General features: G+C 40.8%; 1 protein-coding gene across 1 annotated transcript in view; it reads right to left on the minus strand.

Moving 5' to 3' along the window:
• Positions 1-3577: 3577 nt before the first annotated feature.
• The window catches only part of fgd (faciogenital dysplasia), a 50665-nt gene continuing 36847 nt past the window's right edge, over positions 3578-17395 (minus strand). The window contains exons 5-19 of the mRNA XM_052058514.1: positions 15114-15203; positions 13000-13136; positions 12583-12739; positions 11545-11683; positions 11120-11178; positions 10573-10719; positions 10387-10479; positions 10211-10290; positions 9837-9867; positions 9006-9110; positions 8572-8625; positions 8388-8489; positions 7395-7523; positions 6274-6414; positions 3578-4874 (exon numbers count right to left, since the gene is read on the minus strand). Of these exons, the coding sequence (XP_051914474.1) occupies positions 4635-4874; positions 6274-6414; positions 7395-7523; positions 8388-8489; positions 8572-8625; positions 9006-9110; positions 9837-9867; positions 10211-10290; positions 10387-10479; positions 10573-10719; positions 11120-11178; positions 11545-11683; positions 12583-12739; positions 13000-13136; positions 15114-15203 (1704 nt within the window). The 3' untranslated portion in view covers positions 3578-4634. The remainder of the gene's footprint in view (positions 4875-6273; positions 6415-7394; positions 7524-8387; positions 8490-8571; positions 8626-9005; positions 9111-9836; positions 9868-10210; positions 10291-10386; positions 10480-10572; positions 10720-11119; positions 11179-11544; positions 11684-12582; positions 12740-12999; positions 13137-15113; positions 15204-17395) is intronic.

Raw genomic sequence — 17395 nt, forward strand, 5'->3', positions numbered from 1 at the left:
ACCCCCAAGCATTTCAACACATTTTGTGGAGGATAGTTTCTAAACATGCATTACCCAACTATCCCCATCAGCCCAAAGTAGGCCTACTCGAAACGTAATATTTAACTGTATTACATCACCAACACATTTGGACAACGCTATCATGACCAGTCAATGTCGACTGTCTCAAGAGTATCTAAACCCAGGTGGGCGAACCTTCCAATGCTTGGTGAATTCAGCTGCTTCACAATGACTGTCAGAGCTGACACCGAAAGGTCAAAACATGACTTTGTTCGGAACTCTCAGCCAACACAAGATGCACAAATATAGTGTATGACCAAAAAGAACAAAGCTGTCTTACATTTTCAATTTACAGAGAATAGTAGAGCATGCAAAGGGGATCCTGGGCATTTTTCACCTGATAAACCCAATAAAAGGATTTCTTTTTAAGTATGGCATTGAACCTTTATGGCGGCACGGAAGTCCAGTGGTTAGTACGTCGGCCACAGTGCAGAGGTGAAGGGTTCGATTCCGACTCCGGCCTTTCTGTGTGGAGTTTGTATGTTCTCCCTGTGCCTGCGTGGGTTTTCTTCGGGTACTCCAGTTTCCACCCATATTCCAAAAACATGCATTGCAGGTTGATTGGCGTCAATACACACATCTTCAAGCGATGCCTAGCTCTGTTCACTTCTTTGAATTATTTTGTTTTGTTGTGTTGTGTTGTTTTTTTGTTTGTTTTTGTGTAAGCCAGCTCAAATGTGATGCTTCCTTCCACACAGACTGAGCGTGCGTGCAGTCCTGGGGAGAGGGTCATGCATTCTGCACGGATGTGTTGTAACATTCAGCCTTCTTTTTCATGAATGCAGTAGTGGGTGTAAAATGGATTAATTTGGTCAACATCTTAAAATCCTGTGAGTTCTGATTCTTAGTAGAGATGGAAATGCTCACAATTTTTATCTTAATGAGTAAAAAAGTACTCTGGTAAAGGAGAAGTTTAATTTCACATCTTCAGTAGAAGATAAAAGTACAGACTGAAGATAAAAGTACAAATTGAAACATACTTAAGTACAGAAGTGCAAATTATACATGATTTTTTGGGTACTTTTTGTGCAATATTTGTTGTTTTAATAACATGGCAAAACAAAAAAATCTGCACACAAAATTGTTTTTCTTTTAATGTCTTGCATAGTGCTTGTGCTGAGAAGAAAAACACTTTTTTTAAAAATGTTTGTGTTTTCTCAGATAACCAATCCATCCGTCCAGACTGTGAATTTTATTTGGTTAGAAGTTGGTCTTTTTTTCAGCTGGATCAAGACAACGCATTCACCACGAATCAAGTGATTCTCTCGGATAAAGCATTGGATGGGGAATATCTTGGGTCTCCAAATCATCATCAATTCTTCTTGTTCACGTTCTTTGTTGTCACTGCTGTCTCTTTTCCCCCACCATAGTTCTTCGGTCTCAATCAAGCTCGCAACCGCGGTTGACTTTAACTCTGTTTTTTTTATTTTTTTGTACATGGTGTTGTCATCTGTGGAAGTTAAAAATATAACAAGCCTACCTTGACCCAGTCATGAGTACAAATTACAGATATCTGTAAGTGCAGATGCCTAAAGGATTTGCTGAAGTAGTTACTTGCCTGTTCTTACTTTTTACCCACCACGGGAGTTTTTTTGGTGCAATGCAAAAATGAAGAGAGTAATGAAACAAGGCAAAGAGAAGTCTCATCTCGTGCAATTCTTGGAAAACAAACTGGTGCAACCCTGCAAAGCAACAGGTTTCACTCATCCATGAAAAGCACATTTTTTGGTCTACATTTCAAATGCCTTCCCTGTAAATGTGACAGATGAGGCAATATAGTGCATCATTTCCTAGGTGTAATTGCAACGAGAGGTCCTCCTTAATCACAGGAAGATCAAAGTTTAGGCGGTTTCAGAGTGTTTTTTTTTCTTGAGGGTTCACAGCGATTTTAGAATGTTTGCACGTTTTAATATCCTACAAAAATCACCCCAAATCCCACTTTACCAAAAGATGGAGGTGACTTCAGGTGTTATTTGGAAACACGAATGTTTTTGAGCCAAACAGATGTATCTACACAAACACACGCACACATGCAATAAAGCCAACATCTGGTAAGAGGCATACACGTCAGTGGCAATTGCCAGCTTGGAAGTCATTTTCTTCAGATGTGATGGGAGAGTATGAAATCTCACAGACTTGTAAACCAGAACAAATCCAAGTACTGTATACATATGCATAAAAACGGTTTGTAACCCTCTCCTAACTAAAGACAAACACACAATAGTCACTGATGTAACTTGGATCCGACAGGGGTGATAAAAAATATAAATGGACCAGTACTGAAAATGAAGAAATGAAAATCAGCATTTGTTTTTTTTTTTTCAAAATTGTGGTCCCAACATAATTATTGTTCGAATGCAACTGGTCCGTAAAAAATGATCGTAGCCTAAATTTACATTTTTGTTGGACAACTGTTAGATGAGACCCGTTTGGCACATAACTGTTGCGTCGCTGTGACCTTGCTCCTGGCTCTGTATCTTCCTATCTTGCACACTTACCAGTTGAAAACATTAAAGACCTTGGGGCCACAGTCCAGAGTTCCCAACCCCAAGATTAGGTCTTCTGGATCTGTCAGAAAAGGTCTCCATGGCTCATGTCTCGATCTTCCTGGAATCCATTAAATATTCTTCTGTTAGTGGACTTCACAAGGTATTCGACTGTGTACCTTGGGGGACTCCTGTGGCTGGTGCTCTGGGAGTATGGTGGACAAGACAAGGAGAGTCTTCATAACCTTCGTGAACAAAATTAGTAGGCAAAACTGTGTTGTTGAAGGGGTCTTGTTTTTTGGCCCGTGGGTTGTGCCTCAGACTTTTTGTAGGCAATGTGGTTCTGTTGGCTCCATGGGACCATGAACAAAGCTGAGATTGATGCAGCTGGAATGAGAATCAGCACCTCCAAAGCGAAGACCACAGTCCTGAGTCAGAAAAGGGTGGAGCGCCTACATGGGTCAGGGATGAGATCCTTCTTCAAGGGGAAGAATTTCATTATTTGGGGTCTTGTTCATGAGTGAGGGAAGAATGGAATGGAAGAGAGAACGACAGATGTGAAGTGTCCGCAGTGATGCAGATTCTACATCGGTCTATCATGGTGAAGGGGCACATAAGAAAACCTTTTCTTACGCGACAGAGTTTGAATAGACTTGGTGTGGAAACTCTGCACGGTGGACTTGATTTCCCTGACTTTAATGGAGCAAGTTGCAGTAAGGGAATAGAGATGGAAATGGTCTGCGCGGCACAAATCAGACGCATTAAATTATGGTGGGGTATCATGAGTCAGAGTAAGTATATTTGACAAAGGTAACACTTGAAGCCCAAATTCACTTCTGCACATTTCTTACTCAAGAAAAACACGGAAGGGGTTTGGATGAACAAGGAAGGAAGGAGAATTGGAGTGCAATTAGAAAACACGACACAGCACACACTGCAACACATGGATAGTTTGCAGCTCATCAAGTGTTCTGAGCTTTGTGGTGTGGACAGATATTAGTGACATACGCACAGCTTGTTGGACAGCCTGGTATGCTTCATTTACCACATTGTTTGTTTATTGATGATATGCTTTACTGCTTCATGGGTGACTTCACATGCAAGATGGTGTTTTATTTTTGCTACTTTTTGTTCAAGGCTGGTGCTTATAGGAGCGGGGTACAGAGGGAAAGGCAGAAGTAAGTGACAGTACAGTACTTCATCTCCGTCACATCACCAATGGGGTGAGGAGAAGGTCAAGTGTTGTTATGCTGAGAAAACATCAGAAAATGAAATATTTAGCACGTGAACAACCGGAGATACTGCGGGGTCAGACTCATTTCTGGCTCTCATCTGACTAAATAGTCAAAGGGTGCAAATTGGAAGGAGAGGATCTTTAAAGACAAATAGCGGGAATTAAATACTGTACTGGAGATACGGTGATAAGGTTTGTTAAATGGGAAGCTGCCAGTGGGAGCATCAGGTGGCCAGCCACAAGTGTACACAGCTCTTGTGTCTTTTAACTTAAAATGTACTTTTTGTTTCTTTTTCAGCACGCTATAGTATACATACTGTACAAAAAGATCCGCTGAGCTTCCGCTGTGTCATAGCAACGATCAGGGAGGTGCCGCAGGTTTAGGATACAAACATTCAAATGCTTCATATACTCAGGAAGGAGCAGAGGCTCTCTCTCTCTCTCTCACACACACACACACACACACACTTTCACATGATGGAAAAAATACAAGGCCGTAATGCTTTTCAACACAGTCAACAATAATACGCTAATGTACAGGGAACTTATACATTAAAACCATGTGGGAATCTTCAGCGATGATAAAAAGAAAACATGAGTCCATCAGAAGATCCTCTTAGGTTGCGCAGAGGAACAAGCCATCCCGGCGGACGCCACACGGTGAGCCTATGACGAGGCATTGTGGCGAGGAGGAGGTGTGAGTGAGGATGAGATCTAAGTGGTGTACAGGAATGACTGCATGGTCCCCTCCACGAAACAAAAAGTGCCACGGTAAGCAAATTCAAGTAAGTTGTGCTCTTTACACAGGGCGCAGGAGGGGGAGGGGGTTTAGTACGGAAAGGAGGGCTTGTCCACTACTGGCTCTTGCTGTGATCAGTCACATTTGTTGACGCATTCACGGCCATTTCGCCGCAAGCTGATTTTGAGAGGAGGTCAACCCACTTGGCCTGGAGTTCGGCATCTTGAGCACTTAACAGCACAGTTTGCGAACTGTGACTGAGCCGGATTACATGTTTGACCTCTGACCTTTCACCTGAGGATGGCGTTGTCACCTCAAAGCCGGACAGGGGCACGGCTCTCGCCCCCTTCAGGTCCTGCAGGGATGAGTGCAACACATTCAGCATAAGTCATTTATTTGGAGCTGAAGTCAAAGATGTTGCGAAATGATCATCGTTATTGCTTTTTCAAAGTTGGATTTAAACAAGGGCTGTGACTAATGAGCATTTTTAAAATCTAGAATTGATGATTCTATTGATTATTCCATCGATTAATCAGATTAAATTTTTAATATCCACAGATATAGTTTTTAATATCAATTTTTAAAGCGTTTTACAAGATCCTTTTTTCCCGGTTACTGTTTTTTAACCAGTTAATATGGGTTATATTATAAATGTACACATGTTTTTTAAGCACAGATGAAACTTATGTATTTTTTTGTCCTGAATCAGTGTTTATCAAGCACATCAGGTTGTAATAATAATAATAACAATTATTATTATTATAATTATTTATAATAATAATAATAATTATTATTATTATGCTAATAATAAACAACAAGATATCCTTTAATTGTCCCACACTGGGGAAATGTACAGCCTCCAGCAGCAAGAATGTAGGTAGAAAGAAGAAATAAGAAAAAAAAAACAACAAACACCGTTCAATTAAGTGCAATATAAACACAAAATGGATAAATCGCAGTGCTATTTACAATTGTCTTTCACATCATTTAATTATTACTATTATTATTATTATTGTTGTTATTTTTTATTCAGCAGCCTGACAGCAGTCTGCAATGGATAATATATTGATTGATATTTCTGAATTAAGGGTTAAGTTCTGTATCAGGTGGATTTTCTTTTCTGAAATGTCATACATATATATGACAACGCATAGTTAAAATCTGTATTGCTCAAGCTTTTTTTTTTTTTTTTTTTTTACATCAAATACTGTATCTCACAAACCTGATGGAAAGACACCTTTGAAATCAGCGTAAACATTTTTACGGACACATAAAAAACATCTCGATTAACCTGTTTTATTGCTGCATTGTTTAACCCAGCAATGTCACATGTGAGGGATTGATGTACTGGGCAGCCATTTTGGAAATGATTCAGTTGGTGGTTTGGTCATTGTTTCCCAAAGCAGAAGCAGATGTTTGCAAATGTCTTGTTTTGATTAAACACAAATGATAATCGGTCAGCTTTCATGAAGAGCTACAGTAGTCAGAGAATAATTCCTGTTAGAAGGCTGAAATGTGAGGATTTGGACAGTTGTAAATTAATTACTCGGTGACCAAAACAGTTGTTGATTAATCAATACATTTTGACACCCCTCGTTTGTATCCAAGGATGCCAACTTGTCTTTTTAGCTGCATGTGAACATAAATAGCTGCATCAAACACACCTCTGAGACAACGATGAAAAAGTTTACAAATAAAGCAGCGCTATTGGCCCCAGTCTCTGTGCGTGTGTTTGTGTACAGATTAGGCCATACCTGCCCACTGCTCTGCAGATACAACACCAGTGGCTCAGCCTTTGTGACAGCCACCCACATTTTGGTCCAACTCTTTCCTTTCTCCTGCACATGGAGGTGACCACACAACAGGCAGTTCTCCCCTGTCAATGATGCTTGCCTCTAAAACAGATGACACACGACACCGCTTCAGTACAAATACGGTCAAGCACCGGTGCATTCGGGTACACGGTGTTAAATGTGAAAGACGGCAGGCTTTGCGTGTTGTATTTGAATAGCAAGTTCCACAGCACATTTTGACTTGTTCACCAATATGCACAATTTTAAGTAAGACCCAATGGAATTTTTCATAATTGGTGTGAGAAAACGCTGATGTGATCAGTGTCTTCTCAGAAATGAATATATTTAATCATTAACTGTAACATATGATGGGAGTTTGAGCAAATTTATGTCAGAGGTGCATACTAGTATATCAAACTAGTAGACTCTCCTTAATTTGTGGCCAAGAAGGAGCTCTTAGTTTCAAAAAGGTTGGTGACCCCTTGTCTATTGACTGCCTATCGGGGTCCTCGGTTTCCGACATACATTTCACGGCATAGTGTTACCACTGTACGTAGTGTTTTCTAACTTCAATTATCTCTGAGAGTTTTTGTTAAACAAATATTTACTGTAAAAAATATTGACTTAATTATGCATCAGTTTAGGCTCCTGGGTGCCGCAGGAATGGACCGCCTGTAAAAGTGCATATACATTTGAAGTAACATTTTGTACTTTTTGGTTGTCTTTTTAGTGCGATGACCCACATCCCAATTGTTCCTCCTGGGAGTAAAAAGACCTAATTTGGGCACTTGGACATAGTAATGTACACCCAGCAAACACTTAGATTGTCTAATAAGATAAAAAAAGGACTGGTTATTGAAGTTGCAATTGGCTTTGCCTTAAAATGGCACTGTTTTAAACTCTGCTGCTTGTTTGTAATATTTTGCTCCTTTCTTTGTACAAGGCGAACTGCTGATAGAGCTCTCGATATCATTAACATTTGCAGCTGTACCTAATGTGTCCAGTGAGTGTATGATTCTCACAGAGATGTGCGTGCGTGCGTGCGTGTAAGTGTTTTATGGCTTACTGTCTTGGTGTCTCACCTCAGGCGCTGCTTTCCTCTTCTGTTCACCACCATTGAGATTTTCCAGACTTTGGCTGGCCTCAAAACACTCCGGGCACACTCGACTTGTTTTGTTGTCCAAGGTTTTTGAACACTTTGCACATATGGCCTGTGGGATTGATTGAATGTCTTTATTTCAATGATGCAAACAAAAATAAAATTATTTGTAAGAAATACAAAAATAATATATATTGCTGCTGTCCATTTTAATCATTTTTTAATATTAATGAGCTGTCCGAAATGAAGACACGCAATAAATATAAACATAAACGACCACAAAAACTGGACATGCATTTTTTTCACAGTCCAGTGACAATATATCAACTAATCATATAAATGTTTTATTAAGGAAGAAACGCACACATGATTTATAAAAAAATTTAACTCCACTAGATGGCACTCTTGGCTTTATAAATGATACAATACAATACATGCTGATTTATATAGCGCTTTCACAACAGCGGCAGCTGTAACAAAGCGCTTAACAAAACAGTTAACATAAAGTAAAATAATAAACACATAACATAAAACACGGACAGTCGCGCAGTCCTAACCACTTTTCCGTCACACGCTTTGTTGTTTGAAGCAGTTTGAGATGAAAGAGGAGAGATGTGGAAATTTCATTTCCATTGCCCTAGTCTTTATCTTTAATTAAACCAAGAGCATCATCTCGAGGAGTCAAAAATATCAGAAGTGCTTTGTGAAGCTTCATTTTCCCAAGAGTAATAAATGCATCCATCCATTTTAGAATCCGTTCAACCTCACGATGGGGCGTACTTTCCCAGCAGTCGGCGGGGTACACCCTGAACTGATTGCCAGCCAATTGCAGGGCACACATAGACAAACGACGGGTTTCGGGTGTCCCCCGCCTTGTGCCCGAAGACGGCTGGGAGAGGCTCCGGCACCCCCCGCGACCTTTGTGAGGATAAAGCGGATCAGAAAATCGATGGATGGGTAAATATAATATACTCACCCCTCCGCAGGACTTGCAGTGGTGTTTGCGTTTTGTGAAATTGAAACTCTCGTTGCATCCTTTACACGTTTGCTTCTCTTTATCTTTCTTTCTTGAACTCTTCTGCAAAAAAACCAAAACAAAACAAAACAAAAGTGTCAAGATATGCGCACTGTTCAGTACAACACAAGAAATGTATACTCACCCTTTCATGCAGTCTTTCCCCATCCGAGTCGATGGACGTGTTGGACCAGGGTCCCTGAGAATACGCACGCAAACGCGAGCATTACAGGCTTATTTCTGTAGTTATGCATCCCTTCCACAAGGTGTCAGTCTAAAGTCACAGAGGAAGCCAGTTGTGTTTTGGCTGTGCGCCAGGCGCAGCAGCTTAAAGTGGGTCAAAGCAGATCGATCCATAGGAATCATTTTTGACTTGGGCTTTCCCTATAAGGTCATGCGCGAGGTGTGGGAGACTAGTCGATGCGAAGAAGAACATCTTAAATTGTGATGTGTGTATGATTCACATTCATATATGAAGAATTGTTGAAGCAGACCAGATGATGGTAAATATACTTGGTGCCTGGTATGGCTCATAATTCATCGCTGACCCAATCAATCACATGTTCAAGGTGGTCTTACCGGTGATTCCGGGGCGTGGTCATCCTCCCGCGAGAAGGAGCTGTTGAAGGCTTTATTGAAAGTCTCGCTGTTTTGCTTGTGTCGATCAATCGTGGCCTGGACGACCTGAGTGTGAACAGAGATTTGGAGTAGATGATGATGATGATGATGGAGGACAAGGAAGGAGATGAACGAGATATGACTTAGCTACAATGATATACAGATCCCTGGTTGGAATCCATTAATTAACGATATGTTGATTGCTTTTGGGAGTTTGGAGTGGTGGCGGTGGTGTTTCTTTCTAGTAGTTTGGTTACCTTACCCTCTTCAGCCTTACCCTTCTCATGCATTAAACCTTCCTCACAATCCAAATTTTTTGAGTGTATGTTCCACTGTCTGTCAGCTTTCACCCTCAACCTCTGTGCAATGAGGCCACCTCTTCTTCAAGACCGCCAAACTCATAATCAGCTTTTCTCTGCTGTTAATGAGCTCAATGAGCCATTATCGAGAGGCTTTAGTGGAGAATAGTGTAAGCCCCCAACACCATGTGGGTGGGCAGGAAATCTTTTGTGAGTGCATTCTCTAATTCAGCTGAACCACCACAAGGGTCAGGCCTGACCCCCAATTTCCCGGCAAAACACGAACCCACCCCTGCGCTTCCACACAGAGATTGCTCAATACCATGCACCAGTGTGTTGCTTTGTTTGTTTACACACATTTTTCCATACTTTTCATCCATTGCTCCATCAAAGAGTCTCCATCGGCATATTCCAGCGGCACCATTAAGGCACTCTTTTTTGAGGCGTGTGAATAGTTTGGTACCCCCAAAAGATTTGTGTTGCCTGAACTTACCTGAATCCAGTCTTCTTTCTCCTCGGCTGTCCTATGGGAGAAAACCACCATCATATATGTGTTTTTCACTACTTTTAAACTTTTGACACTTTCTGTATGTAATGTTGCTTATCTTTATACTTTACAATATGATAAGATCAAGGTATCCCTTTTTGCATTCTGGACTGGATGCCAGCCATTTGCGGGGCAATCAACCATTAACACTCACATTCAAATGGGAGGAAGCTGAAGTGCCCACTTATTAACCTATCAACTATATCAAATCTTAAAGTGACTTTACCAGTGAGTTTTCCATTATTGTTTGACAACAGTTGTTAATATAAATGATGATAAAGCTTTGAATGTTTCTGTGGTGTTTGTTTAAGTGTTTTTACCTGGCTTGAAGTTCGAGTGAACGTTGTTTGCCAATAATGGCAAATGTGTGAGGAAGATTCTGCTTCACGTTCTCCTGCAGCTGGGGAAACAACAAAGCGTGATGATTTGCATTCTTGAAATTTAAATAGGTCATCTTGAGTCAAAAAACAAACAAAACAATTTTATAACAAAGTACCTCCATGCCAGCAATGTCAATTCTCTCCCTAACGCTGAACTTCTGCCCCATCAGTCGGAGTTTCGGCACACAGTAGAGCACCATGTTGTTAAACTGAGAAAGAGAGAGAGAGAGAGAAGAAAAACCATCAAGTTGGGGCTCTTCTCTGTGAAAATCCTATCTCGCTCTTTGTCATTTTCTTCTCACCAAGTAGAGGTATCTGTCCTGTGCCGTTCCATTTTTGGCTGACATCTTCTTGATATGTCCTTCCTTGATAAGCTCATTGGCTGGGTTCACGATGTCCTCCTCCCCTCCCAGCCTCTCATAAACCTCAAGCAGTTTGTGCATCTTCTCCTGGAAACATCAGACAGAGCAGGAATGAGATCCACCACCACAAGATGGCATTGTTTTATCAGAACAGTCATCCATCGCTTTGCTGGCCAGGCAAAGAGCAGGTATTGTATTTCTTGATCGATCATTTGACCACATTGGGAGGTTTCAGGGAAGTAAGAGATACAAGTCAGACCGAGGAAAGTGATGAAGAGGATGGGTGGCACGCCAAGCCAGTCAGACAACCGCAAACTGTGAAACTTGAGGCAGGAAACAGCAACTTCCTGTCTGAACCAACTCAGCGCGTTCACTCCCTCAGACCAACACTTGTAGCAACAATTCAGCATCAACAGTGTGTCATATGAGTGTTGTCATGTATAGAGTTCAATGAGATGGTAATGGGCAGATTTTTGTTGAGCCTCACCATTTTCTTGATTGCTGCGTTGGAGTGATTAGCCGCAGTAGATATTAACTCCAGTGCCTCTGTAGAAAGAGCATGAATATGTGAGCATGAAATTAAATTGCGCAAAAATGATACTGTTAAGACGGGAAGTTATGCACATGGCCATTCTTAACTGTGGGGGAAAGCCTGTTGAAAGTTGCGAGCAACACCAGTATGATAAACGACTGTGGAATGTTGAGTGGATGAGTGAAAACCCTATAAACTAAACAAAGGGTTGAACTTAAGGCTTTTGTAATCAGACACTGCGATGCTGGAGCATTTGAAGTATGATCTGACCTTTCCAGAACCACAGTGCTACACCCGATCTCAAAGAAAGACTCACTACAATGTGCTATTGTGACTCAGACAGACAGCGAAGGTGATGATGAGTGTTCTGCTTCTCTCACTTTCTGCATCCTTTCGGTCAAGAGCATCTTCGGGTAGATTCTTCAGGTAGTCTTTAAGCAAGAGCTCATAGCGGGGAATCCTCTGCACCGGTTCCAGCATGTGATGCTGCAAAGTCAAGTTGCCGCAAACGTCCTGTTTCTGCTCATGGCAGTGTGAAAAACAAACAAACAGAAACTCTCAACAGACACATTCGGAAAACCAGCAAAAAGTAACGTTGTTTTTGAATGACGCTGACACTATTTGTTTTTCACTTGCGGTTATGCTTGTGTTGATTCGTCTGACGTTGTGACATTATTTCTACAACTGTTGTAGAAAAAAAGTGTATATGCAATTAAATTAACCTCCGGCTGCTAAAAACTGAGCACTGTTGTATGTTTTTTCCAACTCCTCCCTTAGTGGATGTGCAAGTGTACCTAATGAGGTGTATGAGTGATGTAAATAAATTGCGGGCATGAATTCTTGAAGAGCTGGGTCGATCACTCTGAGGCACTGCTATGAAGATTTTTTCATTGACCAACTGGGTCAGGTTCAGAAGGGGGATCCGCCTCTCCAAAGGCGCCTCCCTGCAGCGTTTTCATCTTGTCAAATAGATTTTATATCATTTAACATTTTATAATACAATATTGAGACGAATGTTCCCCACTCGGCATACATTGCAGTCTGGCATCCTGGAAGGGGGATGCCCCCACCTACGGTCGCTCCTCAAGGTTTTTATTTATTTATTTAAAAAAATGTTTTTCCTTGCCCTCCTGTAGGTTAATGTCAGGGGATGTCGCGAAAATTTGTCAACTGTGGGCACGTGGAAGCCCTTTTGAGACTGTTTGTGATTAAGGGCTAAAAATGTGACTTGACATGAATTCCAAATGACTGGGATTCTGAGACACGATCACATTACTGTGAGCTAGGACCAGCCAGTGAAAAGGAAATGTCACAAAAAAGTCCCTTGGCTTTGAACCAAAAGTCTTTGAAGTGTCACAGTAATGTGACATGAAAAAATAGCACCATACCCACTCAACAAAACACACACAAACACAAACCTGTATATTTTGGACGACGCCCTTAAACTGCGAAGACCGTTGTGTCCAGGTGTTGACTAGATCCATCGCCCGGTCAAAATTTTTCACATACTCGCCATACATCTTCATGAAAGGTGCCAGTTTCTGAAGGATGTCCCCAATACGAGGGTTGGAATTCCTGGGAGGAATGGTAGGGGGGGACCAAAAACAGCACTTACAGCTTGATTAAAAACAACTGAGACCCTTATGAAGACAAGTTGCGTGTTAAAGCACAGAGTGTAGCTACATTTACCTCGTAAGGAAATTCAACAATTATAGTTCCAGTTTCAACACCGTGACAATGTAAAACCTCTAACAAGAGTCCAATACTAATGCTAATCCTGATTGATAAGTGAGCCACAGTCTCTTGAATGCTACGGGTGGCGGATCCTTCCTCACCATTCTCCAGTGATGCGTGTCTTGAGCTCTGGGAGCAGGAACTTGTCATGAAAGCAGTAGATGGAGGAGATGTTGGAGAAGATCCCTGTAATGACATCCTGAGGGATTCCGGCCTCTGTGAGCTTAGTGCAAAATACCTGCCGAGAAAACATACGCACGACAAACTGTAATTTAAGTGTGAAAAAACATGTGACGTTGATTTTGTTTAATAAAGCGAGAAAACAAAAAGGGACAGCTGTATGCCGCATACCACGAAAATATTTTAGTCATGTCCATGAATACAATGTCGGAAAATGTCTCATGGCATTTCACTTGATTACAACACACTTTTTATGAGGGACAACCTACATCAATCAGAGTTAAAATGATAAATTAAATATAATGATAAATCAGAACTAAGTTGATAAATAGAGAAAGGTATTGAAATATCCATTATGAATACAAGAAAAAAAAACAAGAGTGCCAGGGTGAGGATGTATATAATCCCGATACAAACCAAAAGTTGTAAAAATATCACGGTTAAGAGTAAAGTATGAGCCTTAATGGAGACTTCTTCTTACTTTTTCTTTTCTGATTGATATAAAAATGATTTAGTAGATATAAACACATAACGGGGTAGGACTAGATACGTTTTTTACTTCATCCTACTCCCTTGAACATAATAACTGTGTTGAATGAAGACTGATTTCTTTCTATTTACTTTTTTATCTACCTTATTTTCTGTCAAATTATTACTGTATACGTTTTATGTTCAATAAACAAACAAACAAACAAACAAACAAACAAACAAACAAGGGACGGAAGGCTGAAGGAAGGCTTTAGGTTATTGATTACTAAGCTGCATAAATGTGTCACATGATTCAAGAGTATTTTCCTGTAAGCAGTGTAACTTGACACAACTCACCGTAGTGACTAACAGTCTACTGTCAAAACTTTTCAGGCCAGCAGAACATTTTGACAATGCACCGATATTGAACTTGAGTGACAGAAAGCAGAATTTATGTCTGTTAACATAACATTTATGAACATAAACCTTTGAGCAGCAAAACTTTTACAAGCTGCATTAAAAAAAATCTCTGACCCTAATTGGCTCACCAATATTGTACACCACAAAGTAGACAAACTATGGTTGCCATGACAGTAACACCATTTTAACAAGCCCTGTTTTAATTGATTCTGACCTATTGAATTATTAAAATGATCAAACATTAAAAAAAAACATTTTTTAACCAAATATATTCTGTAAAGTATGGTGTCAAGTTCTTTTTAAATTGGCCATAAGGCTCAGATTTGGAATTTCACTGCGGTAATTAATGACATGCAGAACTTTTGTTCGAGCCAGAGGCAAAGTCATGGATGGGCACAAACATTTCCATGAAAACCAATCAATGTCACATGAACGCCGGCGTGACATCAACAGGAGATGAACTCTTTCATGTGGAGTGAGAGCACCAGGATCACTACAGGAGGCAAAAATGTTCTGTGGGAAAACAGACTTTTTAATGTGTTTGTAGATGACCACCACGCAACCCACTGGACAACTTTGGAATTCCAATTTACATCGCAGTGTACGAGGAGATAAATGGAGTGAGAAGCTCATTTACAACGAAATCAACCCTTTTGCAAAAAATGTGTCAAAAGGTGACGTTATTCCTACTAAAACAATAACCTGCACACAAACAAGTCGTCTCTCAGCATGTGTCACTTTCGGCACCGTCTCAGATAGTTTTAATGAGCTTTCTAATTACAAACCCTGCTAAATTTTCAGAGACCCACACTTTTAATCCGTCATTAATCCAGGGATTTACACACAATTGTACACGTCGCACTGCGCAGACACCAGAGTTGTCAATCTGCTTGGATTGGAGGTACCGTAACCATTTCTTGTATATCACATGCATGCAACAGGGTCAACGTTTGCCACAATTGCGCTTACTCCGATTCATTCGGTCCACAACGCTGCTTTCCCTGGATCACAGAACATTTACATAATCCGGCTCAGCCCTGATCTCAATCACTCAGACCGCTGGCAGACTCTGGAAATTGAAATTTGCACCCAAACATTCCGGCATGCTTACGAAAGCGACAGTTGGCAAGACGTCACGTGAGGTTACCTGGTCGAGGAGGTCAAGCCTCTTGACGTAGGCCTCTTCAGTGTGGAGAAGTTCTTTGGCAATGTTCAGCAACCTGTGCGCTTCTGAGCACTGCAGGGCACATATCACACACGCACAAATTGAGTGCAGGGACGACTACTGCTAAAGTCACCCCAAAAAACTTTAATAAAGAAGAATGAAAATGTAAATGTAAAAAAAAAAAGTTATTTTACATTCACTTGGCTAAACTCAGTTTCAGCTTTGGCGTTTTTTGCCTGAAAAGGCTAGACATTTATACTATTATGGGTACAACCAACAAATGGGAGAGATGTATTATGCATAAAAAAAAAATCAAAATCACTTCTGGATCCAAGAGAGGATCAATCAGAGTCATTGCACAAATATGGGTCATTGACAGTGCAATTATTTGGACTATCCTAAAGAAGGCGGAACACGTTGGTGGCCTTAGTAACCAACAACAAAAACGACGATGCAATGCCTATCCCAGAAGCTGTAAACTGCTTTATTATCAAGAAGAATAGGAAGGCCAGGCTGGAATTCGTCAAAATGCTCAAAGACGAGCATCAAGAACTCTGTAGCACCTGATCTGAAGGATATAAGACCATCTGTGATACATGGTGTGGCGCTCCTGTCATGGGTTAGTCTTGCAGGGCTTCTTCTCGGACCGGCTCAGTTATCTTATCGTTAACACATGATGACAACAGTAAACTCAGCGGTCTGCATAAAGTTTTTGTTTGTTATTTTAAAGAAAGCTGCAACCAAATTGAGTGGTGGGTCCTGCACCGCGCAGCGAGAAAAGGAGCCAAAACACACAACAAGGACATTAACAGGGCTCAGTTAAAGAAGGTCTCAGACTGGTCAAACGACCTAGCTTAAACCCCGTGGACTTACGAAACTCAATTTCCGTAATATCCTAAAACAATGTAACAACTGAATGGAAACTCTGTGGCGAAAAGCTGGAAAATTCTCTCAAAAGAAGAGCAATGCCAAAGTTTGGTAATGTCAATGAGTCACACTCTTGTTGCAGTTATTGCAAGCGCAGCGATTGCAACTTCATCAGAGGTCTTAATCAGCACTCTTCTAGACTACGCCTGGCTGCTCCAATACTTTTGCTAACCTAAGGATGTGGCCTTGAATTACGGTTGAGGCCATCTTCTAAGTTGTGTATGAGTTGTTGATGGAAATAAAAGATGCAACCTTGATCTCGTGTCATATTCATCTTCTAATTTTCACTTCGAATCTGTTTAAAAACGGAGAGACTTGTGATGATTTGAGGGTAACTGATGTTTTCCAGAAACATAAGACGAAGGCTAACAGAAACAAGGATGTCTCTCAGTTAAGGGTGTACATTTGTGGAGTAAGTATGATAATTTGCTGAAAATGTATGCTTCAATTGTATTTTTTAAAAGAATGCCTAACTTAAGAAGTGAATAAATATATAGAACCAAGTGCAAGATACAGTGTATACAGTACATAGTGCACATTTTTTGTTGGCATGATTGGGTGGAATTTTTTTGGCGTGACAAGTTTTTTTTTGGTTTTCGATTCATGACTTTAATTCCATTCTGAGTTGATGGAATTTGTGATGGTGCTTCGATGATTTTCTTAATATGCATGTCTTGCACAAAAGAGCATAGGTTTGGTCAGCAGCAACTTCGCCCAAGGGCTTTTTGTTTGGATTTGTTTTCCTGTAAAATTCTAGATTGACTGTTTCTCTTTGACTGAAGTTGATCAGATAAATCAATCAAACAGAAAAAATAAGAAGAATTAGCCTCTGTTGCCTATAGGTGCCAAAATATCTACGGCATATACAGCCAGAAGTAACGAGGATAAGGATATGCATGGCCGATGCTGTCCACGATCAATAGTGTGGCTGAAGGACAAGTGAAAAGTGAAACCTTCTTAAATGTGGGGAGCCTTTTATCCAGCATCCGACGCAAGCTCCTGTTACCGCTCTCATGCGGGTATTCATCTCGTTCTTTAAATGCAGAGCCGCTTTTAGAGTCAAGTCGAGCACTTGTGGCCGCCAATGTGAGGTTGTCACAGCGTGTAGCATTTTGTGAGGAGTATTCTTACCAGGCTGAGATAATAATAGAGATTGGCTCTAGGAGGAAAGATGATTCAAAGGTGCCATGCCAATTCTTAGAACTGGCCATTTGTACAAGAGCTCCTGACCTTGAGGCGTTTTGACAATGTTGCCTCACTCCCATCCCGCTGACACCCTATTTTATATCCAGCTCCCTTGTAAACGGATGCCAAGGCATCACCAGTGACGATCTCTC

The sequence above is a fragment of the Hippocampus zosterae genome, chromosome 2 (assembly GCF_025434085.1).
Source record: "Hippocampus zosterae strain Florida chromosome 2, ASM2543408v3, whole genome shotgun sequence".
Taxonomy (NCBI): Eukaryota; Metazoa; Chordata; class Actinopteri; order Syngnathiformes; family Syngnathidae; genus Hippocampus; species Hippocampus zosterae.